Source organism: Schistocerca americana, chromosome 1 (assembly GCF_021461395.2).
Source record: "Schistocerca americana isolate TAMUIC-IGC-003095 chromosome 1, iqSchAmer2.1, whole genome shotgun sequence".
NCBI lineage: Eukaryota > Metazoa > Arthropoda > Insecta > Orthoptera > Acrididae > Schistocerca > Schistocerca americana.
Genome location: NC_060119.1, coordinates 481367052 through 481388308, shown reverse-complemented (window position 1 = coordinate 481388308; position 21257 = coordinate 481367052). Strand labels below are relative to the sequence as shown.

At 42.9% G+C, this 21257-nt stretch overlaps 1 protein-coding gene across 1 annotated transcript in view; it reads left to right on the top strand.

Moving 5' to 3' along the window:
- The window catches only part of LOC124565812 (katanin p60 ATPase-containing subunit A-like 1), a 143769-nt gene that overhangs the window by 10072 nt on the left and 112440 nt on the right, over positions 1–21257 (top strand). The window contains exon 3 of the mRNA XM_047131020.1: positions 10734–11048. Coding sequence (XP_046986976.1) covers positions 10734–11048 — 315 coding nt within the window. The remainder of the gene's footprint in view (positions 1–10733; positions 11049–21257) is intronic.

Here is a 21257-nt window from a genome sequence, read left to right as displayed (position 1 = left end):
AACTTCCTTGAGAGTTTCATTCACTTTCTCTGCAAGGATCTCTCTTGTTTTCTCAGTGACTATAATATTTCTGGCATCAGCAAAGAGAATTTTTTCACCCTGAGTAACAGTACTAGGAAAGTCATCGATGTATATCAGGAGTAGTATTGGTCCTAATATGCCTCCTTGCAGAACCCCTATATTAATATATTTTGGTTCTGATAAGTGTTTTACTAAATGTTTGGATCTATTTGAAGTGTGTGTTATCTCCACTCTTTGTACTCTATCTGCTAGGTAGTATCGAAACCAATCATTAGTTACCACTCTTATTCCTAACACTTCTGATTTATTTAATAGAATTTTGTGGTCGATTGTATCAAAGGCTTACAAAGATCCAAAAATATGCCTGTGACACACTCATCTTTGTCAAGAGCATGAAGTACAACTTTTGTGAATTCTACTATGGCTGACTCCGTATTTTTGCCACTTCAAAAACCAAACTATGATTTGCTTTAAAGATTGTATTTACTCAGGTAATTCATTAATCTGTCTTTCATAACTGCTTCTATAATTTTTGAGAATGGTCACTGCATGGAAATGGGCTGCTAATTTTCTATGTCTTCTGCATTATATTTCTTAAGCAAAGGTACAACTCGTACCTGTTGTAACTGCTCTGGAAATGTCCTTAATGTGAAGGATTCATTTATTATATTTGTTAAGTTGCCTTGTGTAATCTCTATGCATTGTTTCAGTACACGCATTTGTACTTCAGCAAGACCACTGCCTTTTTGCTTTTTACTTTTCGAACAGTTTTATTGACCTCATTCTCTGCGATTTGAAGTAACATCATTGAATTATTACATTATTTACAGGTGCTATATTTGTTTTGGGGAATTTTTGCTGTAACTTCTCTGCAATACTTGAATAATGTTCGTTTACATAGTTTGCTAAGTGCTGTGGATCATTTATTACCTTATCCCCCTCCCTTAACAGTATGTTATTCTGCCTTTGTTTGCCTCTCCCCATTTCCTTTTTTGTAACATCCCAGACTGCTAAGCTCTTATTCTTTGCATTATATATTATTTTGTCATTAGAAGACTTCTTTGAAACAGTCAGCTCCTTCCTATAGATCTCTTTGTATCTTTGATAGAAGTTTAAGAATTCTGGATCATTGCGAATCTTTTTCATGGAACTGAGGTGTTTAAGTGTTTGGGAGGACTTCTTAATACCTTAGGGTAAATATCTGCTTTTGTGAGATGTTGATACAAACATGCATTCCTTTGGAAATGCCTTTTCAATGTTAAATTTAAATAATTTGCAGAATTAGAGAAATTTCATATTCTCATTGGATTCCTTATACATTTCACCACAGCTTTTTTTTGCTACTTCTTTTTAAAAGTCTTTTATTTTGTTTTCTGATAGATGTCGTTTGTAGGCTTGTAGTTTAGGGAATAATTCGATACCTAATTTTACTTTTGTTATTTGACAGAGATGTCTGATAGTCCAAGATCTTTTACAGCTACATCACATTTTTTTTCCTGTCCATATTTGTGGCCACATGGTCAATTACTGATGCAGTCATTGTAGTAACCCTTGTTGCGCTATTGACCAATAGAGACATGCCAAAACTTTGAATTGTATTTATGAGGGTGCTGCTGGATTTATTTGTGATATTAGTGTTGATGTTAATGTGCCAACACAGAATTATGTTGACCTTTGCACTTGAGAGTTTACCTAGAACTTCTGTTAATTTATTGAGGAAAGTATCCACACTACCACTGGGAGATCTATACACACACAAAACGATTAATTTCTTGATGATATCAAGCCCTGTTAATTCAATAGCCGAAATTTCAATGTGTTTGTCTTCACTTACTGTACTGAGGTCATGTCTTGACTTGAACTGTGTTCCTTTTCTGATATAGATGGATGATCCACCACCCCTTGAAGCAGTTCTGCAGTAAGAGTTTGCCCTTTCATACAATGATAATACTACATGTTGGATTTCTGTGTCTCTACGCCAGTGCTCAGTAACACAAACTACCGTGCAATTCAAAGATTGGAGCTCAGCTTCTAATAGTTGTATTTTATTTCTTATTGATTGCATGTTTGCTGGATGATTGTTAAGTTTGTGAAATGCCCCATGTTACTCTTTACAGTAGTTTGTTTTTCTTTGTGACATCTGATATGTTTGATATTTGGGGTGTTAAAATCTGTCTTGTGAGTGATTGTTTCAGTATTTTTTAAATTGCTGGGGATACTCTTGTCTGGATTTGTCCTAAAAAAGACTTACTTTTCCTACCCATGACAACAGGTATTTGACCGTGTGTGGACCGAGATCCATCCTCTGTACTTTCATGAATCAGCTGTACCAATCTTCCCTTCCCAGTCCTGTTTAGGTGTAGAACATGCTAGTATGGCGTACACAAGGTAAAAACGGCACTGTACTCATTTGTTATTCATGTTAAAAGACGTCTGGGAAAATGTGGACTGGTCAGATGAGTCCTGATTTCATTTGGTAAGAGCTGATGGTAAGGTTCGAGTGTTGTGCAGACCCCACAAAGCCATGGACCCTAGTTATCAACAAGGCACTGTGCAAGCTAGTGGTGGCTCTAGAATGGTGTGAGCTCTGTTTTCATGGAATGGATTGTGTCTTCTGGTCCAACCAGACCGATTGACTGGAAATGTTTACATTCGGCTACTTGGAGACCATTTGCAGCCATTCATGGACTTCATGTTCCCAAACTACGATGGAATTCTTATCGATGGCTATCTAGCTTGCAATTGATTTGAAAAACATTCTGGATAATTCGACCGAATGATTTTCCCCGACGTGAAGCCCTTCGAACATTTATGGGACATTATCTGGAGGTCAGTTAGTGCACAAAATCGTGCACCAGCAACACTTTCGTAATTATCAATGACTATAGAGACAACATGGTTAATATTTCTGCAGAGGACTTCAGACGATTTGCAGAGTACATACCATGTCTAGTTGCTACACTACGCTGGGCAAAAGGCAGCCCAACACGAAGTTAGGCGGTAACCCTTGACTTTTGTAACCACAGTTATTGCAGTGTATTGATGTTTAAAAATCTATATATCTTTCATTTGTACATTTCAGTTGGACATTTTTCTTTAAATATGGGTAGATTCGATTACATGTGACACCTCCAGATCGATGTTGTCGCGTAAGCAACCCACCATGTCATGCAGAAACTAAACATCAGAGTATTCATAAATGGCTGTTTGCTTTGCCTTTCTTATTTTGAATTTATAAAGTTTGAACCTACCTTCACTGTGAGATGCTGTGGCGCATCACACTGGAGGACAGAACTGAAGTGTTCATTATATGTCCCTCTACAAACAGACATGCACACTGCTACTCTTTATTTCAAATGTCAGTCACTCGTACGAGTGGTGCAGTTATGATGATTGATGGCGAGTTTAGCAGCGAGAGAAGATTAAAACAGGCACGGGAGGCATTTGAGTAGCCAGGTCTCGTTTCTGTAGAGTGCTATGGTCACAAAAAGAAATATTTTCTTTTGTAGGATACAGTACTTTTGAAAGTTATGGCCTCTGACTGGATCGTTTATTCGTTCATGAACATTAAAACGTTTGCCTGCTTTTTTACTGAAAACTGAATGTACAGTCCTCTGTCATAAAAAGGTTCAACTGAAATTACGATTGTGAACAGTATGTATCTGTGCACACACCTACATAAAGACAAAACTAGCTGGTGTTCATTGTGCAGTAAATTAAATCAAAACTGTTACTAAAAAACCACTACCAAAATCAAACTGTGTACTGCCAAAAAACTGAAACGCTGACATTACACAGCAACACTACGAAACACACTCTGTTCACTGGTCCATTAAAAATCTAAATTACTAAGAAAATGCTTAGAATTTGCGCAATGGAAACGCGAGACGATAAACGAAAGAACAAATATGAACAGAATCTCACCTGAAAAATTACAGCATAATTTACTCATACTAAAAAAAAAACACCTTGTTGCATGAAATGAAATACTAATCCGTTCATTACAATACATTGCTGTATATTAAACTCCTATTTCACATGAAAATAATACTCACAGACAAAAAAAAAACTTAACAAAAGTCTTACAAGTCAATGCTTTTACGATTATGCATATTGAAATGGATTAAACTGAAATGACCTAAAGTGAGGTGGGGAGGTGGACTGTTCTGTTGAAAGAATCGCTGACATAATCAGTAAGCGCCAGCAAAAACTATTACCTTAAAAACATATCCCTAATGCTAATCCATTCTCTCTTTTCCATAAATGCTACATCTGTAAGTTTTTTCATCAGATTAATAATTCCTAGCAATTTTCTTCAGCAAAATGTTCCTCCAATATGCACCACACTAAATGGTCTGCCAGCTTACTCCATATCCAACACTAGACTACTCTCTGCTCTAAAATGAGACAAAGATACACAAGTTCAGAGATACTACTGTCACTGCCTGAAGTCGACTATTCCACAGATGTCACACGCGACTGCTTCACTCTCGTAATATGAAATTTCCACTCATTCTGAAACTATCTGCAATTAAATGCCCAGTCCACCTAAGTACACTATGTGATCAAAAGTATCCGTACACCCCCAAAAACATACGTTTTTTATATTAGGTGCATTGTGCTGCCACCTACTGCCAGGTACTCCATGTCAGCGACCTCAGTAGTCATTAGACATCGTCAGAGAGCAGAATGGGACACTCCGCGGAACTCACGGACTACGAACGTGGTCAGGTGATTGGGTGTCACGTATGTCATACGTCTGTACGCGAGATTTCCACACTCCTGAACATCCCGAGGTGCACTGTTTCTGATGTGATAGTGAAGTGGAAACGTGAAGGGATACGTACAGCACAAAAGCGTACACGCCGACCTCGTCGGTTGACTGACAGAGACCACCGACAGTTCAAGAGAATTATAATGTGTAATCGTCAGACCTCAATCCAGACCATCACAAAGAAATTGCAGAGTCCATCAGGATCCACTGCAAGTACTGTGACAGTTAGGTGGGAGGTGACAAAACTTGGATTTCATGGTCGAGCGGCTGCTCATAAGCCACACATCACGCCAGTAAATGCCAAACGACCTAGCTTGGTGTAAGAAGCGTAAAAATTGGACGATTGACGAGTGGAAAAACGTTGTGTGGAGTGACAAGTCACGGTACACATTATGGCGATCCCATGGCAGAGAGTGGGTACGGCGAATGCCTGGTGAACGTCATCTGCTAGCGTGTGTAGTGCCAACAGTAAAATTCGGAGGCGGTGGTGTTATGGTGTGGTTGTGTATTTCATGGAGAGGCTTGTACCCCTTGTTGTTTTTACGTGGCACTATCACAGCAGAGGCCTACATTGATGTTTTAAGCACCTTCTTGCTTCCCACTATTGAAGAGCAATTCGAGGATGGCGATTGCATCTTTCAACATGATCGAGCACCTGTTCATAATGCACTGCCTGTGGCGGAGTGGTTACATGACAATAACATCCCTCTAATGGACTGCCCTGCACAGAGGCCTAACCTGATTCCTATAGAACACCTTTTGGTTGTTTTGGAACGCCGACTTCGTGCCAGGCCACTCCTCAGCGCAGCACTCCGTGAAGGATGGGCTGCCATTCCCGAAGAAACCTTCCACTACCTGCTTGAAGGTATGCCTGCGGGAGTGGAAGCTGTCATCAAGGGTAAGGGTGGGCCAACACCGTATTGAATTCCAGCATTACCGATGGAGGGCGCCACGAACTTGTAAGTCATTTTCAGCGAGGTGTCCGGATACTTTTGGTCACGTAGTGTATCTTCACCTTTCATAATCTCCCACCCCATTTGATAAAATCTTCGTACGTTTTTTGTGTTGCCTTACAATGTGGAAACTGCGAAAATTTGACAAGATGCATGAATGTACAAAGCTTTTTTACAAAACATATAAATTTAAAATTTACATAAAGAAATTGAACATGTGGTTTTTCGTTAAAAGTCTGTGCACAGGGCATTGTAAAGTTCTGCTTAAGCACACGAAAATATCATTGCAGAATGGAAGTCATTGCAGTCCATATAAATTCCCATCACAAATAACACCTTAACAGTCCAAGATTTGCCTCAATCACTTTGGGTCACTATATCTGTATATGAAGCTGAGATTTCAGTCTCTCGATGTCCACCCATGAAGTACCTTCACTAACATTACAATAGAATGTCCAGTAGGGGCTGGAATTCATTCAAATGACCATCAAAAACAGGTCTTGAAGTTGAATGTCAAATAGTGTTTGGAGTCTGGGCAAGAGACCAGACAGTGATTCCTCTTGCAGTGGACAATTAAGCAATAGATGAAGTGTGACCAAGCGTCCAGCATAGACAGTTCTCTTTTGCCAACCATGACCCATGTTGTTAACAGTGGTGAAGTTTCAAGATCAGGAATGTTACGAAAAGTCCTTCACTGACCAACATATCGTCTTCCATAACAAATTAAATCTTGTCCTATATAAATTCCTATACTCAATGAAAATAGTCTCTTGTAATAACGACTGAGGTTTTTGGTTGACAAGTAAACTGACTCTTGCCTGCTAATGTCACATATTGGAGAAAAAACTATGTGATGCACAGAAAATCACAGTGCAGATAACGACACAGTCCTTCATTCACTAACCAAACAGAATGTTATTCCTAATCTGAGAAAACTGTGCAGTAATTGTTTTATCCCTACCAATTGCAAAAATATTACATAGTATGAAAATGATGTACAATCTTTTTACATGACACAGAATTATATTCACAAAAAAGAATTACAAAAATATTATGAGAAATTAGACATAACATGACATAAACTTATACAATATGTAGATAATCATGAAAATTCAAACATTCAGAATGAACTATTCATAATAAAGTAAAAGATATGAAGTATTGGACAACCAAAAAAATCACATGAGGTACAAATAAGAAATCTTCAAAATAAGAAGCATAGTAGTGTAAAAAGAACAAATTCGTGTGTGTTCAGAAGAAATCGAAAACGTACCAAAAATTGGCGTCTTTACATTAAAACCATGAAAAAAAACCTATGACTAGAAACGTATATTCTTTGGTACCAAAATTATCACTACTTTAAAATTTCAGGTATCTGACTTGGATTTATGATCATGTGTTTAGGGAAGGAAAAGAGGAGATATCATAGAGTCATGTGTCAACACTTCGTGTTCACCCGAAATTCTCAGTCATCCCCATGCGTGCATTAAATATCAACTATACTTAAAAAATTTCTTAAATTATTTCCATCCTTCAACTTCTTAAATCTCACGGAACTAACTTCGAAAATCTCTTATTCATCACTTACATTTCCCTAACTTTATCTTTGAATCATATAACTTCCATAGTACTCAAATTGTGCCTTAAATATTGCTCAAACTTCGTACCTGAACTTCAGGATATCCAAATTACTAAAACCATAAACTCAAAACCTGCTTTTTCAACAGTGCACTTCTCAGATCATCACCTCATATAAAACCATATCCTTTTATTACATCTTATATCTCATATCATCACTTCAAATCGTTTCATTAACTCTCATTTTCTCTATCATGGCTAACCATCATCTTAACATACACCTCTGGTAACTTGTTGCTAACTCATAACTGAAAACAGAAAATCATAGAAAAGTAAGTTGTCATAGACCCTAGCAAAAATTGGTTTAACCAGTGCAAAATGTATTGTGTTCTAATACAAATCAATCTGTCTGTCAAGTGAAGAAACATGACATTGAAACGGAAAACCAGAATAAATAAATGAATATCTATACTAGCTTACTTAAATTGATGCGCCATGGTACTGATTTTACTAAATATGTTTTATACACTAAGTTAAAAATGTTTGCTGGAAAAGACTGTTAGTAGTTATTAGAACTTTCTCTTCTTTCTCTGTGACAAATTTCGTCTCTCATTTCTCATAGTTTTTGAGTAAGTCTCTCTGAATGATCTTTCAGAATGCAAATATTTTTTAGTAAAATTTCTCATCATGAACATTCAAGAGATCTTAAAAACATATCCATAATGCAAATCTATTCTCTGTGTTCCATAAAAGCTGCGTCTGTAAGTCCTTCCATCAGATCTATAATTCCTAACAATTCTCTTCAGAAAAATCCTCCTCCAATATGCACTACACTACAAGTTCTGCCAGCTTACTCCATATCCAACACTTGACTAATTTCCACTCTACAACTGAGCCAAAGAAACACAAGTTCAGATATACTACTGCCACTGCCGTAGTTTGACTATTCCGCAGTAGTCGCACGCAACTGCGTTGCTCTCGTAACATGAAATTTCCACTCATTCTGAGAGTATACGCAAATAAATATCCAGTCCACCTATATCGTATGTCCACATTTCATCTTGTTGCGTGATTCATGCAGCGGGATTCTTTCGTCTTTACAGGGTTATATATTGTTAGGTGTTCTCTTCTTTCATTTTCTTCGATTGCTCAGATAGCGGTAGCACTGGATTGAACAATACATATGTTATTCGATATGTTCAGTGGACGTATAAGAAAGCAGTCTTCAGTTGTCAGATTTTTAGTATTTCATTTATACACTAATCAGTCAGAACATTACGACCACTGACTTACTATCAGTATAAACCCATGCAGGCAATAGCAGTGTCACCTTTTGAGGAATGACAGCTAGTCATACACACAAATGGTGCATGTAGTATCTGCGAGTGTGCTGTCTGTGTGTAGAATGAGGAAGGCCTGCGATCTATCTGAGTTTGATCGAGGGCAGATTGTGATGGCCTGTAGGCTCGGCGCGGTGTTTCGGAAAATGATGACTTTTGGGTGTTCGAGGAGTGCTGTGGTGTGTGTCTTCAACATGTAGCGAAACCAAGGTGAAACCGCGTCCAGATGTCGTGGGGTTGGGTGGCCACCACTCATTACAGATGTCGGACGTTATAGGCTGAGCAGATTGGTAAAACGGGACATGCCGTGAACTGTGGGAGAACTAACATCAGACTTTAATTCTGGGCAAAGTAAAAGTCCTTCTGAACACACAGTGCACCGGTTACACTTAACGATGGGTCTCTGCAGCCGATGATCCATGTACCTGCCACTGTTAGTACCCATCATAGGCAACTAAGACTGAAATGGGCGCATGACCATCGTCACTGGACTTTGGTGCAGTGGCAGGGCGTTGCACGGTCTGGTGAATCCCGACACCTTCTTCATCATACTGATGGGAGGTCACGAAACCGTCGACTTCGAGGGGAACAGCTCCTTGACATCTCTACTGCGGGATGGAAACAAACTGACAGCGGCTCTGTTATGCGCTGGGGAACATTCACAGAGGCACCTATAGGTCCAGTGGAGCTCGTGCAAGGCGGCATGATGACCAGGAAGTATTATGCACAGGTTGCAGTACTCGTACACCCTCTCATGACAATTATATTTCCCGACGCCAGTGGCATTTTTCAATAAGATAATGCGCCACGTCACAAGGCCAGGAGTCTGATGGAGTGTTCGAGGAACACAGTGGCGAGTTTCAGTAGATGTGGTGCCCCCCCCCCCCCCCCCAACTCGCCAGATCTGAACCCGATTAAACACCTCTCGGATATGATTCAGCTCATCGGCTCCCTCCCCAGTATTGTTAGGAATTAGGTGACTTGCGTGTGCATACGTGGTGCCAACTCCCTTCAGCTACCTGCCAAGGCCTCATTGCTTCCACAGTATGATGCGTCGTCACAGTTATCCTTGCCAAAGGTGGACAAACCAGTTATTAGGTAGATGGTCATAACGTTCTGGTTGATCAGTGTATATTGAGAGAAGAGTAAAACTTAATTTTCACGCTGATTTGGTTTAACGCACACATAGAAATGGTTTCCTTACATTCTTAAGAACAAAAAAATGGTTCAAATGGCTCTGAGCACTATGGGAATTAACTTCTGAGGTCAGTCCCCTAGAACTTAGAACTACTTAAACCTAACTAACCTAAGGACATCACACACATCCATGCCCGAGGCAGGATTCGAACCTGTGACCGTAGCGGTCGCGCAGTTCCAGACTGTAGCTCCTAGAACCGCTCGGCCACTCCGGCCGGCTCTCAGGAACATACACATGAATCCCACTCCACTCATCATTATTTTCCTCCTACATTAATTTGCACACCATCGGCTTATTCTGCTTCAACATTTTGTTTGCATTTTCCATCGTCTTTCTGCTGGCGCTGTCACTCGTTCCTCCGCCTCACCGTCAACAAATTTAATGGTTTTAGCAGCAAGCAGTCGCATCTCCTTGCGAAGACACGATAACTTTTTTTGTTTGCTCTGGGCGGTAACAAAGTACACTACTTTGAACAGGCACATGGTTGCACCTAGTCATGTGACCAAGTTACACTGCTTGATACATGTTGAGTCATCACTGTGAAGGACACGGAGATTCCACGTATCTTGTGAGGCAGCGTTGTATTTGAAAGGCACCTTGCTGTGGACCACCATTAGGACGGTACCGTTGAACCGTGTAATATTCAGATCTGCAAGGTATTCGGATTTAAATGTGCCTGATGTCGGACTGCTTGGGAATGTGTGAGTAGGCATACTCGTTATCAAGGACCCAGTCAACCGCGTCTAACCACACGAGTGGATCATTATTAATCATTTAACTATTCGCTGGTGGTGTGTACATGTACTCCTTTGATCTTGCAGCTTCCTCAGCAGCTCATAAGATAGCCTTGAGGTGTTTACCTCTCGCAGGTGGAGTCGTCGCCGAGGCAGAGACCACTTCAGCCCTCAGCATCGGCGTCAGCAGTGCGCGCTGCACTGGATGCCGCTCAGTTTGGCTCTGTGCAGTGCGTGCCCATAGCTTTAGGCCACCGATCGAGCCCCCGCCCCCGCCCATCTCAGCTGCCGCCGTCGCGTGTCACCCAGGCGTGGATGGCGTCGCTACGGAAGCCCGATGTCAAGAGGTCACGCAGCGCCGCCGGCCCAGCTACCGCCGTCGATTCCGCTGCAGCGCAACCGAGGCAGCTCGCTTCGGCGCACAAAGCTGCAGGAGACGGCCTCGATTCGGTCAGCTTACACATTTCTGTCTAGTTTTATAGTTTCCGTTTCTGCCTCCGCGGTCAAGGCTGTTAATATATTAGGGTCTTGCACAGTGTCGGTAGACACTATGCTACCAAAAACAACCAGACAATAATGTGAGATGTGTTCACCCTTCGCCTTTGTGGTGGCTTGAACTCTGGTGGGGACACTTTCAGAGGGGTAACTGAACGTTTGCCGAGAAATGGCAGCTCATTCTTCCTCAAGAGTCAAGGCTAGAGAAGGTAGTGATGTTGGACGCTGGGGTCTTGGGTGAAGTCGATGTTCTGTTTCGTTCCAAAGGAGTTCTATCGGGTTCAGCTCAGGACTCTGGGCCGGCCAGTTCAGTACTGAAATGTTTTTGTCCACCAGCCATTGCCAAACTGATGATGATTTATGGCAAGGTGCATTGTCATGCTGCACAGTCATCATTTCCGAACTGTTCCTCTACTGTACACAGTACACAAGGTTGTAAAATATGTTCATATTCTTCCGAATTTACTGTTTGCTTAAGCACAATAAGAGGATCACTCCCTAACCATGAAAAACATCCCCATACCGTAACATTACCTCCTCCATAATTCATTGTTGGCACTACACATGATGGCAGGTAACGTTCTCCAGGCATACCCAAACGCTTCCATCGGATTGCCATACTGTATAGAATGATTCATTAGTTCAAACACGCGTTTCCAGCTATCCACTGCCCAGTGACGTCACTCTTTACACCACCTCAAGCGACGTTTAGCACTGAGTACAGCAATGTGTGGCTTATGAGGAGGTGATCGATCGTTGTACTCCGTTATTTTTAACTCACTAAGCACAATCATGGAGCTAACTGAACTACTGGTAGCACTTTGAAACTCAGGAATGATTCCTTCTGCTGATTTCATGCGATTCCCTTGCAACCACTCTTCGCAATGCTCGATGGTGCCTGTCCGTTAGGAAATGTTCAAATATGTGTGAGCTCTTAAGGGACCAAACTGCATCTACATCTACATCTACATCCATACTCCGCAAGCCACTTGACGGTGCGTGGCGGAGGGTACCTTCAGTACCTCTATCGGTTCTCCCTTCTATTCCAGTCTCGTATTGTTCGTGGAAAGGTCATCGTGCAGAGGTCATCGGTTCCCAGGCTTACACACTACTTAACCTAACTTAATCTAACCTATGCTAAGAATAACACACACACCCATGCCCGAGGGAGAACTCGAACCTCCGGCGGGAGGAGCCGCGCAATATGTGACATGGCGCCTCTAACTGCGCGGCCACTCCGCGTGGCTATCCATTAGGACATGGGGTCTACCTGCTCTGGTTTTAGCTGTAGTTGTTCCTTTCCATTTATACCCCACAGTCGCATCACAAACGGTCGACTTCAGGAGGTGAAATGCCCCTGATAGATCGGTTAGTCAGGCGACATCCAGTGACTGCTCCCCGTTAGAAGTCTCTGAGATTTCGTAACCAACCCATTCTGCTGTTATTGCTTCTCTCCTGTGAACACAGTATTTTCCGCCTCTTGTGACGTCTAGCGGTCAATTCCGCATTACGTCGGATGTCCAGACACTTCTGATCAGTGTTGGGGCCCCCATGCAGTGTCCCTCATTCGACATTCAGGCACTGCACTGCTACAAATATAGTGTTGTGTATGTATGAAGATGGGTGTAGGGGTGATGCACTTTGGCAGGGGATAGTTTACGACGTGAGGCTTCAGCAAATAGTGTTATTCTGTAGCGTCTGTCTGGGAACTTTTGGGTGCTGGTAGGAAGGAAGAAAGAAAGGAGAAATAGGGTTTAACGTCCCGTCGACATGGAGGTCATTAGAGACAAAACACAACCTCTTATTCTTTCAAGGACAGGAAAAGAATTTGCTCGTGCCCTTTCTAATCATTGTGACATTTGCCTGGAATGATTTAGGGTTGGTTCAAATGCCTCTGAGCACTAGGCGACTTAACTTCTGAGAGGCGACTTAACTTCTGAGGTCATCAGTCGCCTAGAACTTAGAACTAATTAAACCGAACTAACCTAAGGACATCACACACATCCATGCCCGAGGCAGGATTCGAACCTGCTACCGCAGCGGTCGTTCGGGTCCAGACTGTAGCACCTAGAACCGCACGGCCACTCCGACCGACTGTGATTTAGGGAAATCACGGAAAACGTTAATCAAGATGCCCAGACGCGGACTTGAACCGTTGTCCTCGCGAATGCGAGTGCATTGTGCTATTCACTGGGCCACCTTCCTCGGTAGTGCATGCTGAATATTTAGCGTTGATATTCATATTAAATTACGTATGGTGAAGATACTTAGGCACTATTCTCTCTTATGCAGCACACACAACAAATATTACGTAAAGAAGGGACATCGATATTTCTCCAAGCATATAAACGTATCTCTCGAAAGTCAGAAGTAGAAACTTTGGTTAGAGAATGTGACATGGGGTAGAAACAAAGAATCCTTCATCCGTCTTGAGTACTTGAGTATAAAATGATATACACATATTATAAAAGTTTTACATCACCTTAGTCTCGCGAATTCTGGAACCTGTACAGAAAATTGGAATAGAGATCAACATAAACATCATTTCCGCCTTTTTTATTGCTCATGAAAACCACACATTGCATGTTGTATCACCATACTGCGAGAGCTTCAGAGGTGGTGGTCCAGAATGCTGTACACACCGGTACCCCTAATACCCAGCAGCACGTCCTCTTATATTGGTGTATGCCTTTAATCGTCGTGGCATGCTATCCACACGTTCATCAAGATACTGTTGGTCCAGACTGCCCCACTCCTCAACTGCGATTCGGCGTAGATCCATCACAATGGGTGGTGGGCCACGACGTCCATAAACAGCCTTTTTCAATCCATCCAGGTATTTTCGCTAGGGTTCATATCTGGAGAACATGCTGGCCACTCTAGTCGAGCGATGTCGTTATCCTGAAGGAAGTCATTCACAAGATGTGCACAATGGGGGCGCGAACTGTCGTCCATGAAGACGAATGTCTCGCCAATATGCTGCCTATATGGTTGTACTATCGGTCGGAGGATGGCATTCACATATCGTGCAGCCATTACGGCGCCTTCCATGACCACCAGCGGCGTACGACGGCCCCACATAAAGCCACCCCAAAACAGCAGGGAACCTCCACCTTGCTGCTGTCGCTGGACAGAGTGTCTAAGGCGTTCAGCCTAACCGGGTTCCCTCCAAACACGTCTCCGACGAATGTCTGGTTGAAGGCATATGCAACGCTCGTCGGTGAAGAGAACGTGATGCCAACCCTGAGCGGTCCATGTGGCATGTTGTTGGGCCCATCTGTACCACGCTGCATGGTGTCTTGGTTGCAAAGATGGACCTCGCCATTGACGCTGGGAGTGAAGTTGCGGATCATGCAACCTGTTGCGCACAGTTTGAGTCGTAACACGACGTCCTGTGGCTGCACAAAAAGCGTCACTCAACATGGTGGCGTTGCGTCAGGGTTCTCAAAGCCATAATCCGTAGGTAGCGGTCAACCACTGCACTGGTAGCCTTTGGGCGGCCTGAGCGAGGCATGTCATCGACAGCTCCTGTCTCCCTGAATCTTCTCCATTTCCGAACAACATCGCTTTGGTCCACTTCGAGACCCCTGGACCCTTCCCTTGTTGAGAGCCCTTCCTGGCACAAAGTAACAATGCGGACGCGATCGAACCGCGGTATCGACCGTTTAGACATGATTGAACTACAGACAACATGAGCCGTGTACCTCTTTCCTGATGGAATGACTAGAACTGATTAGTTGTCAGGCCCCCTCCGTCTAACAGGTGCTGCTGATGCATTGTCTTCAGTAGTCTGGGAACCTGGGCGATGCAAAACTTTTTTGATATGTGTACATGATAATTCAAAAAGAATTTAACAGTTACAGAAGGCTACACCTATCTAATGCGAAGAGATACGTCGATGAGAATTACAGAGGGTGTAAAAGTGAGCTCAGAATTTCGATCGTTGTGCAAGAGCAAGCATGTGCATGAGTAGTGTTGCGTAAGTAAACAGTTCATGGCGTGCACTCTAAGGAAAAAGAAAAAAGAAAAAACGCAGCATAATGGAGTTATAGAAACTGATATCCATATAGGTATTGATGGAAAAAGATGAGTTGTAAACTTTGGTAGCCGATGGATGGATATGTGACGCTGCAGCGTAATTTCACTGCGCAGCTCGCAGAAGTAGTAAACGGGAGAGCATAGAGATAGGATACCAGCTTGATTGTCGCCCGCCATACGGTGCCACAGTGTGCGCCCCGTTTTGTTGCCCTTCATGGCAAGCCATCCTGGGCTTAAATTTCAGCAAAATAATGCCCGCCCGGATACGGTGAGAGTTTCTGCTGCTTGGCGTCGTGCCTGGCAAACCGTGCGTTGGCCAGCAAGGTCACCGGATCTCTCCCAGTCGAGAACATTTGAAGCGTTATAGGCAGGGCCCTCCAACCATCTCGGGATTTTGACGATGTAAAGCACCAGTTGGACAGAATTTGGCACGATATCCCAAAGGACGACATCCCACAACTCTGTCAATCAGTGTCAAGCCGCTTGCTTAAGGTCCAGGAATGGACCAACGCGATACTGGCTTGCTCAGTTCGTGAAGTTCTTACTGTTGAGTAAATCATCCAATTTTTCTGAATTTGTAATCTTTTGGTTGTCTGTACATGTAAAACACATCTACCGATTTTCGTCCAATTCGGATAATTCCTTTGTGGTCCGTCTTTTTTTTATTTTCCTCCTTCTTCGTTTTTCTTGCTTAGAGTGTTAGTGAAAATGACAGATACGTGCGTGCTAGAATTTTGCAGCTGTAGTTCTGTCATCATGCTGCAGAGAACATTTCATAAGCGGTAAGATCAAGCGTTTCCAGAGTCCAACAACGTTCGCAGAAGCAGTTTGAAGAGACAGGATGTTTGCACAAAGGTAAAAGTACTAACCGGACATGTGTATGAACACAAAACGTTGAAAGACTTCGCCATACCTTTGACATAATGCAGGAAAATCAACGCATTTAGTCAGTAGAGCGCTACAAATGACACGAATAATCGTTTGCCGTGTTCTTAAAACAAAGCTGAAAATGAAACCGTATGTGGTTCATATTTCGCAAGCACTGAAAAAGGAACACTACATTCAGCGTACGAATTACGCTACGGCAGTGCTGGACACCAAAAAGGGATAGAAACATTTGCTGTAAGTCTCATATTTAGCGATGAGGCAAACTTTCACAACGCTAACGGGCACAACATTCTAATATGGGGTACAGAAAAATCTTCGTGTGTATTTTAATATCACCGTGACTCGCTGAAAGTGTGTTCTGCACGATGTCAGCGCAAAAATCGTGTGGTCCAGTTTTCTTCGCTGAGCTAAGTTGCCGGTGTGAGGCCTCTACTTGATCTGCACGAGTGACTCTACTGAGTGGCAGATTGCTTCCCAAAACACAAATGCTTAATAAAAGTTACGCAGCAGGTCTCATTAATGCAATTAATGTTAAAAGGATGGCCCTGGCATTACAATCGAGCTACCGGTATTCCCATAGCTTACTGTCTACTAACTTCGTGAAAGAGATAACTAATTACAAATCAAAATCTTGGCCCAGGTAAATACCAATATTTACTACAAATTCTTAGTATGCAGAAACTGATAAAGGACATTACAAGATTTCTTAAGGAGCAAAAACAGAGCTTAAGAGTGAGAAATGAAACTACGTTATGATACACAATTTACGGATGACAAAGATACTCTAAAAGCGAAACGGGTTTGATGCAGATCAACTTCCTTACATGCTAATACAGCAAAACATATGCGCGAGATGAAACCAGCGATTGCAGGGTCGTTCCGGAAAGAGATGAGATTACGTACAACTGTACTTTTCCGCTTAGTCATGAAAAGCCAGCGTGAGTTTTACTGAAACAGCAGCAAACATTTAACTCTGTTCCGCCCTAACCATCTGATGCCCCTACATATTCTCACCATTATGAGCGTGTGGACGAGTGGACTGAATATTGCGGATGGGTGTCTCGCCCCAGTCCGCTCCGTAAGTGAATTCCATCTGTCTTCATCTAAGTCTGCCACTAGAGACGCTCGCAGAAAGCCGTCTGCAGCCAAAGCGCCGCCGGAGATGAAGTCTCCTACCAGAGTAACGTCTTCTATCAGAATACCAGAATGTTGATAGGAGAATAATTGCCTGCTACTACATTGAGTTCTTCCACGAGAATGATATGACTATAGGAAGAGCACACTTCCCCTGTGCCTGTTTTGTTCAGAGTCCCTTGGAAAAAACATTGCCCACCAATGAGTCGGTTGCCATTAGTGTAATTTATTATATTGTTAAAATCGTCCTCCAATCGTTCGTTTCCTCGCTCGCACTGTTCCGAAAATCATGGGGGAGTGGACCTACGTCATAGCCGCATGTCTTTAACCTTTAACTACCAGTCTGCAGTCTCCTCTTGAAAAAACTTTGGAATGGTCACTAATTTTCATATCTTAGCGCTCTTTTTCAGAACACCCAAGTCGTAGCTTCCATGACCGTTGGATGGAAAAGTTTCCCTCGTTCCACCCTCTTTCTACGAATTCGCTGGACCATGCACAATGCACTTGGCAGAAAGCATATTGCCGAAAGGGACACACTGTGAAACGCCCATTACTGTGGCCCCACTTCCAGGGCGCTCACACCTCCTTTCGTGAATTCGTGCGTGACGCACATGAGGCCCTACCTCTTGACCCTCCCTCCCTGTCCTCGCTCCTTCCCCTCTGTGTCCTCCTTCACCTTTCTCAGTGCCCTTGTTTACGTCGGCTCGGCTGTCATCCTCGCTTCAGATATTCTTTCCAGGTTTTGGTCTTCTTGCTTCTCGTTTTCGTATTTCCTTTTGGATGTTTTTCGTACCCCTTATGGGTTTGATCTTCCCTTCTAAATTTTCTCTCCTAGTATGAACCACCAAGGGAGAACACCTTGCTCAGCTTCTTAGACGTGCGACCTTACCATCTCTTCCATTTTTTCTTCGACACTGTTGTCCTTTAATGCTATATAGCCAGCATGGTAGCCAATCTGTGTGGTTGGATTGTTATGTACCCTCCTGACAACCCAGGGACCACGCATCTCATACCCGAACTGATGCCTCCCCGTGTATGCCTAGAGTGGTCGCTTGTCATTCTGGACCATCGTAACTCCTAGAAATGACTGCTGTGTCAGGCAGCCCTTGCTGTGACCCAGTGGTGTCCCTGACCAGAGTGTTTGGTATCATGGCAGAGGCTTTGTATAAGAAATGCATTAAGCTTCAAGTTGGCCATTCCTCTACAGCTGTTTCTTTAGTTTGCAGTGGATTTTTAATGCTGCTTCTTATAACCCTTGCTGTCTTCCGTTCCCTGGCTACAACCTAGGAGCAAGGCCCGGCTCACTGGCTGGTCTTCATCAGGACTGATGGGGACACTTTCACCGCCACCAAGTCACTATTTTTTGTGGAAACTATTGAAAAATTTGGGCAAAGTGGAATCTCGTAGTAAGATGGGGTCAGGTTCGCTGTTGGTCAAAACTTCTTCTGCCACCCAGTCTACAGTCCTTTGTGCCTGTGACCATTTTCACAACCTCCAAGTGTCCATTACTCCTCACCAGTCGTTGAATCTGATTCAGGGAGACATGTTTCATAGTGACCTCATCCTTCAGACTGATGAAGAACTTTGGACCAATCTGGAAAGTCAGGGCATTCTTTTTGTTTGATATGTTCAGAAAGGCCATAAGGACAATTTCATTGATACCAGCACCTTTATTCTGGCGTTTCTACATCTACATCTACATGTCTACTCTGCAATTCACATTTAAGTGCTTGGCAGAGGGTTCATCGAACCACAATCATACTATCTCTCTACCATTCCTAACCCGAACAGCGCGCGGGAAAAACGAACACCTAAACCTTTTTGTTCGAGCTCTGATTTCTCTTATTTTAATTTGATGATAATTCCTACCTATGTAGGTTGGGCTCAACAAAATATTTTCGCATTCGGAAGAGAAAGTTGGCGACTGAAATTTCGTAAATAGATCTCGCCGCGACGAAAAACGTCTTTGTTTTAATGACTTCCATCCCAACTCGCGTATCATATCTGCCACACTCTCTCCCCTATTACGTGATAATACAAAACGAGCTGCCATTTTTTGCACCCTTTCGATGTCCTCCGTCAGTCCCACCTGGTAAGGATCCCACACCGCGCAGCAATATTCTAACAGAGGACGAACGAGTGTAGTATAAGCTGTCTCTTTAGTGGACTTGTTGCATCTTCTAAGTGTCCTGCCAATGAAACGCAACCTTTGACTCGCCTTCCCCACAATATTATCTATGTGGTCTTTCCAACTGAAGTTGTTCGTAATTTTAACACCCAGGTACTTAGTTGAATTGACAGTCTTGAGAATTGTACTATTTATCGAGTAATCGAATTCCAACGGATTTCTTTTGGAACTCATGTGGATCACCTCACACATTTCGTTATTTAGCGTCAACTACCACCTGCCACACCATACAGCAATCTTTTCTAAATCGCTTTGCAACTGATACTGGTCTTCGGATGACCTTACTAGACGGTAAATTACAGCATCATCTGCGAACAACCTAAGAGAACTGCTCAGATTGTCACCCAGGTCATTTATATAGATCAGGAACAGCAGAGGTCCCAGGACGCTTCATTGGGGAACACCTGATATCACTTCAGTTTTACTCGATGATTTGCCGTCTATTACTACGAACTGCGACCTTCCTGACAGGAGATCACGAATCCAGTCGCACAACTGAGACGATACCCCATAGGCCCGCAGCTTGATTAGAAGTCGCCTGTGAGGAACGGTGTCAAAAGCTTTCCGGAAATCTAGAAATACGGAATCAACTTGAGATCTCCTGTCGATAGCGGCCATTACTTCGTGCGAATAAAGAGCTAGCTGCGTTGCACAAGAACGATGTTTTCTGAAACCATGCTGATTACGTATCAATAGATCGTTCCCTTCGAGATGATTCATAATGTTTGAATACAATATATGCTCCGAAACCCTACTGCAAACCGACGTCAATGGTATAGGTCTGTAGTTCGATGGATTACTCCTAATACCCTTCTTAAACACTGGTGCGACCCGTGCAATTTTCCAATCTGTACGTACAGATCTATCGGTGAGCGAGCGGTTGTATACGATTGCTAAGTAGGGAGCTATTGTATCAGCGTATTCTGAAAGAAACCTAATCGATATACAATCTGGACCTGAAGACTTGCCCGTATCAAGCGATTTGAATTGTTTCGCAACCCCTAAGGAATCTACTTCTAAGAAACTCATACTAGCAGCTGTTCGTGTTTCAAATTCTGGAATATTCCATTCGTCTTCCCTGGTGAAGGAATTTCGGAAAACTGCGTTCAATAACTCCGCTTTAGCGGCCAGTCGTCGGTAACAGTACCATCGGCACTGCGCATCGAAGGTATTGACTGCGTCTTGCCGCTTGTGTACTTTACATACGACCAGAATTTCTTCGGATTTTCTACCAAATTTCGAGACAATGTTTCGTTGTGGAACCTATTAAAGGCATCTCGCATTGAAGTCCGTGCCAAATTTCGCGCGTCTGTAAATTTTAGCCAATCTTCGGGATTTCGCGTTCTTCTGAACTTCGCATGCTTTTTCCGTTGCCTCTGCAACAGTGTTCGGACCTGTTTCGTGTACCATGGGGGATCAGTTCCATCTCTTACCAATTTATGAGGTATGAATCTCTCAATTACTGTTGCTACTATATCTTTGAATTTGAGCCACATCTCGTCTACATTTGCATAGTCAGATCGGAAGGAATGGAGATTGTCTCTTAGAAAAGCTTCTAGTGACACTTTATCCGCTTTTTTAAATAAAGTTATTTTGCGTTTGTTTCTGGTGGATTTGGAAGAAACGGTATTAAGCCTAGCTGCAACGACCTTGTGATCACTAATCCCTGTATCAGTCACGATGCTCTCTATCAGCTCTGGATTGTTTGTGGCTAAGAGGTCAAGTGTGTTTTCGCAACCATTTACAATTCGCGTGGGTTCGTGGACTAACTGCTCGAAATAATTTTCGGAGAAAGCATTTAGGACAATCTCGGAAGATGTTTTGTGCCTACCACCGGTTTTGAACAAGTATTTTTGCCAACATATCGAGGGAAGGTTGAAGTCCCCACCAACTATAACAGTATGAGTGGGGTATTT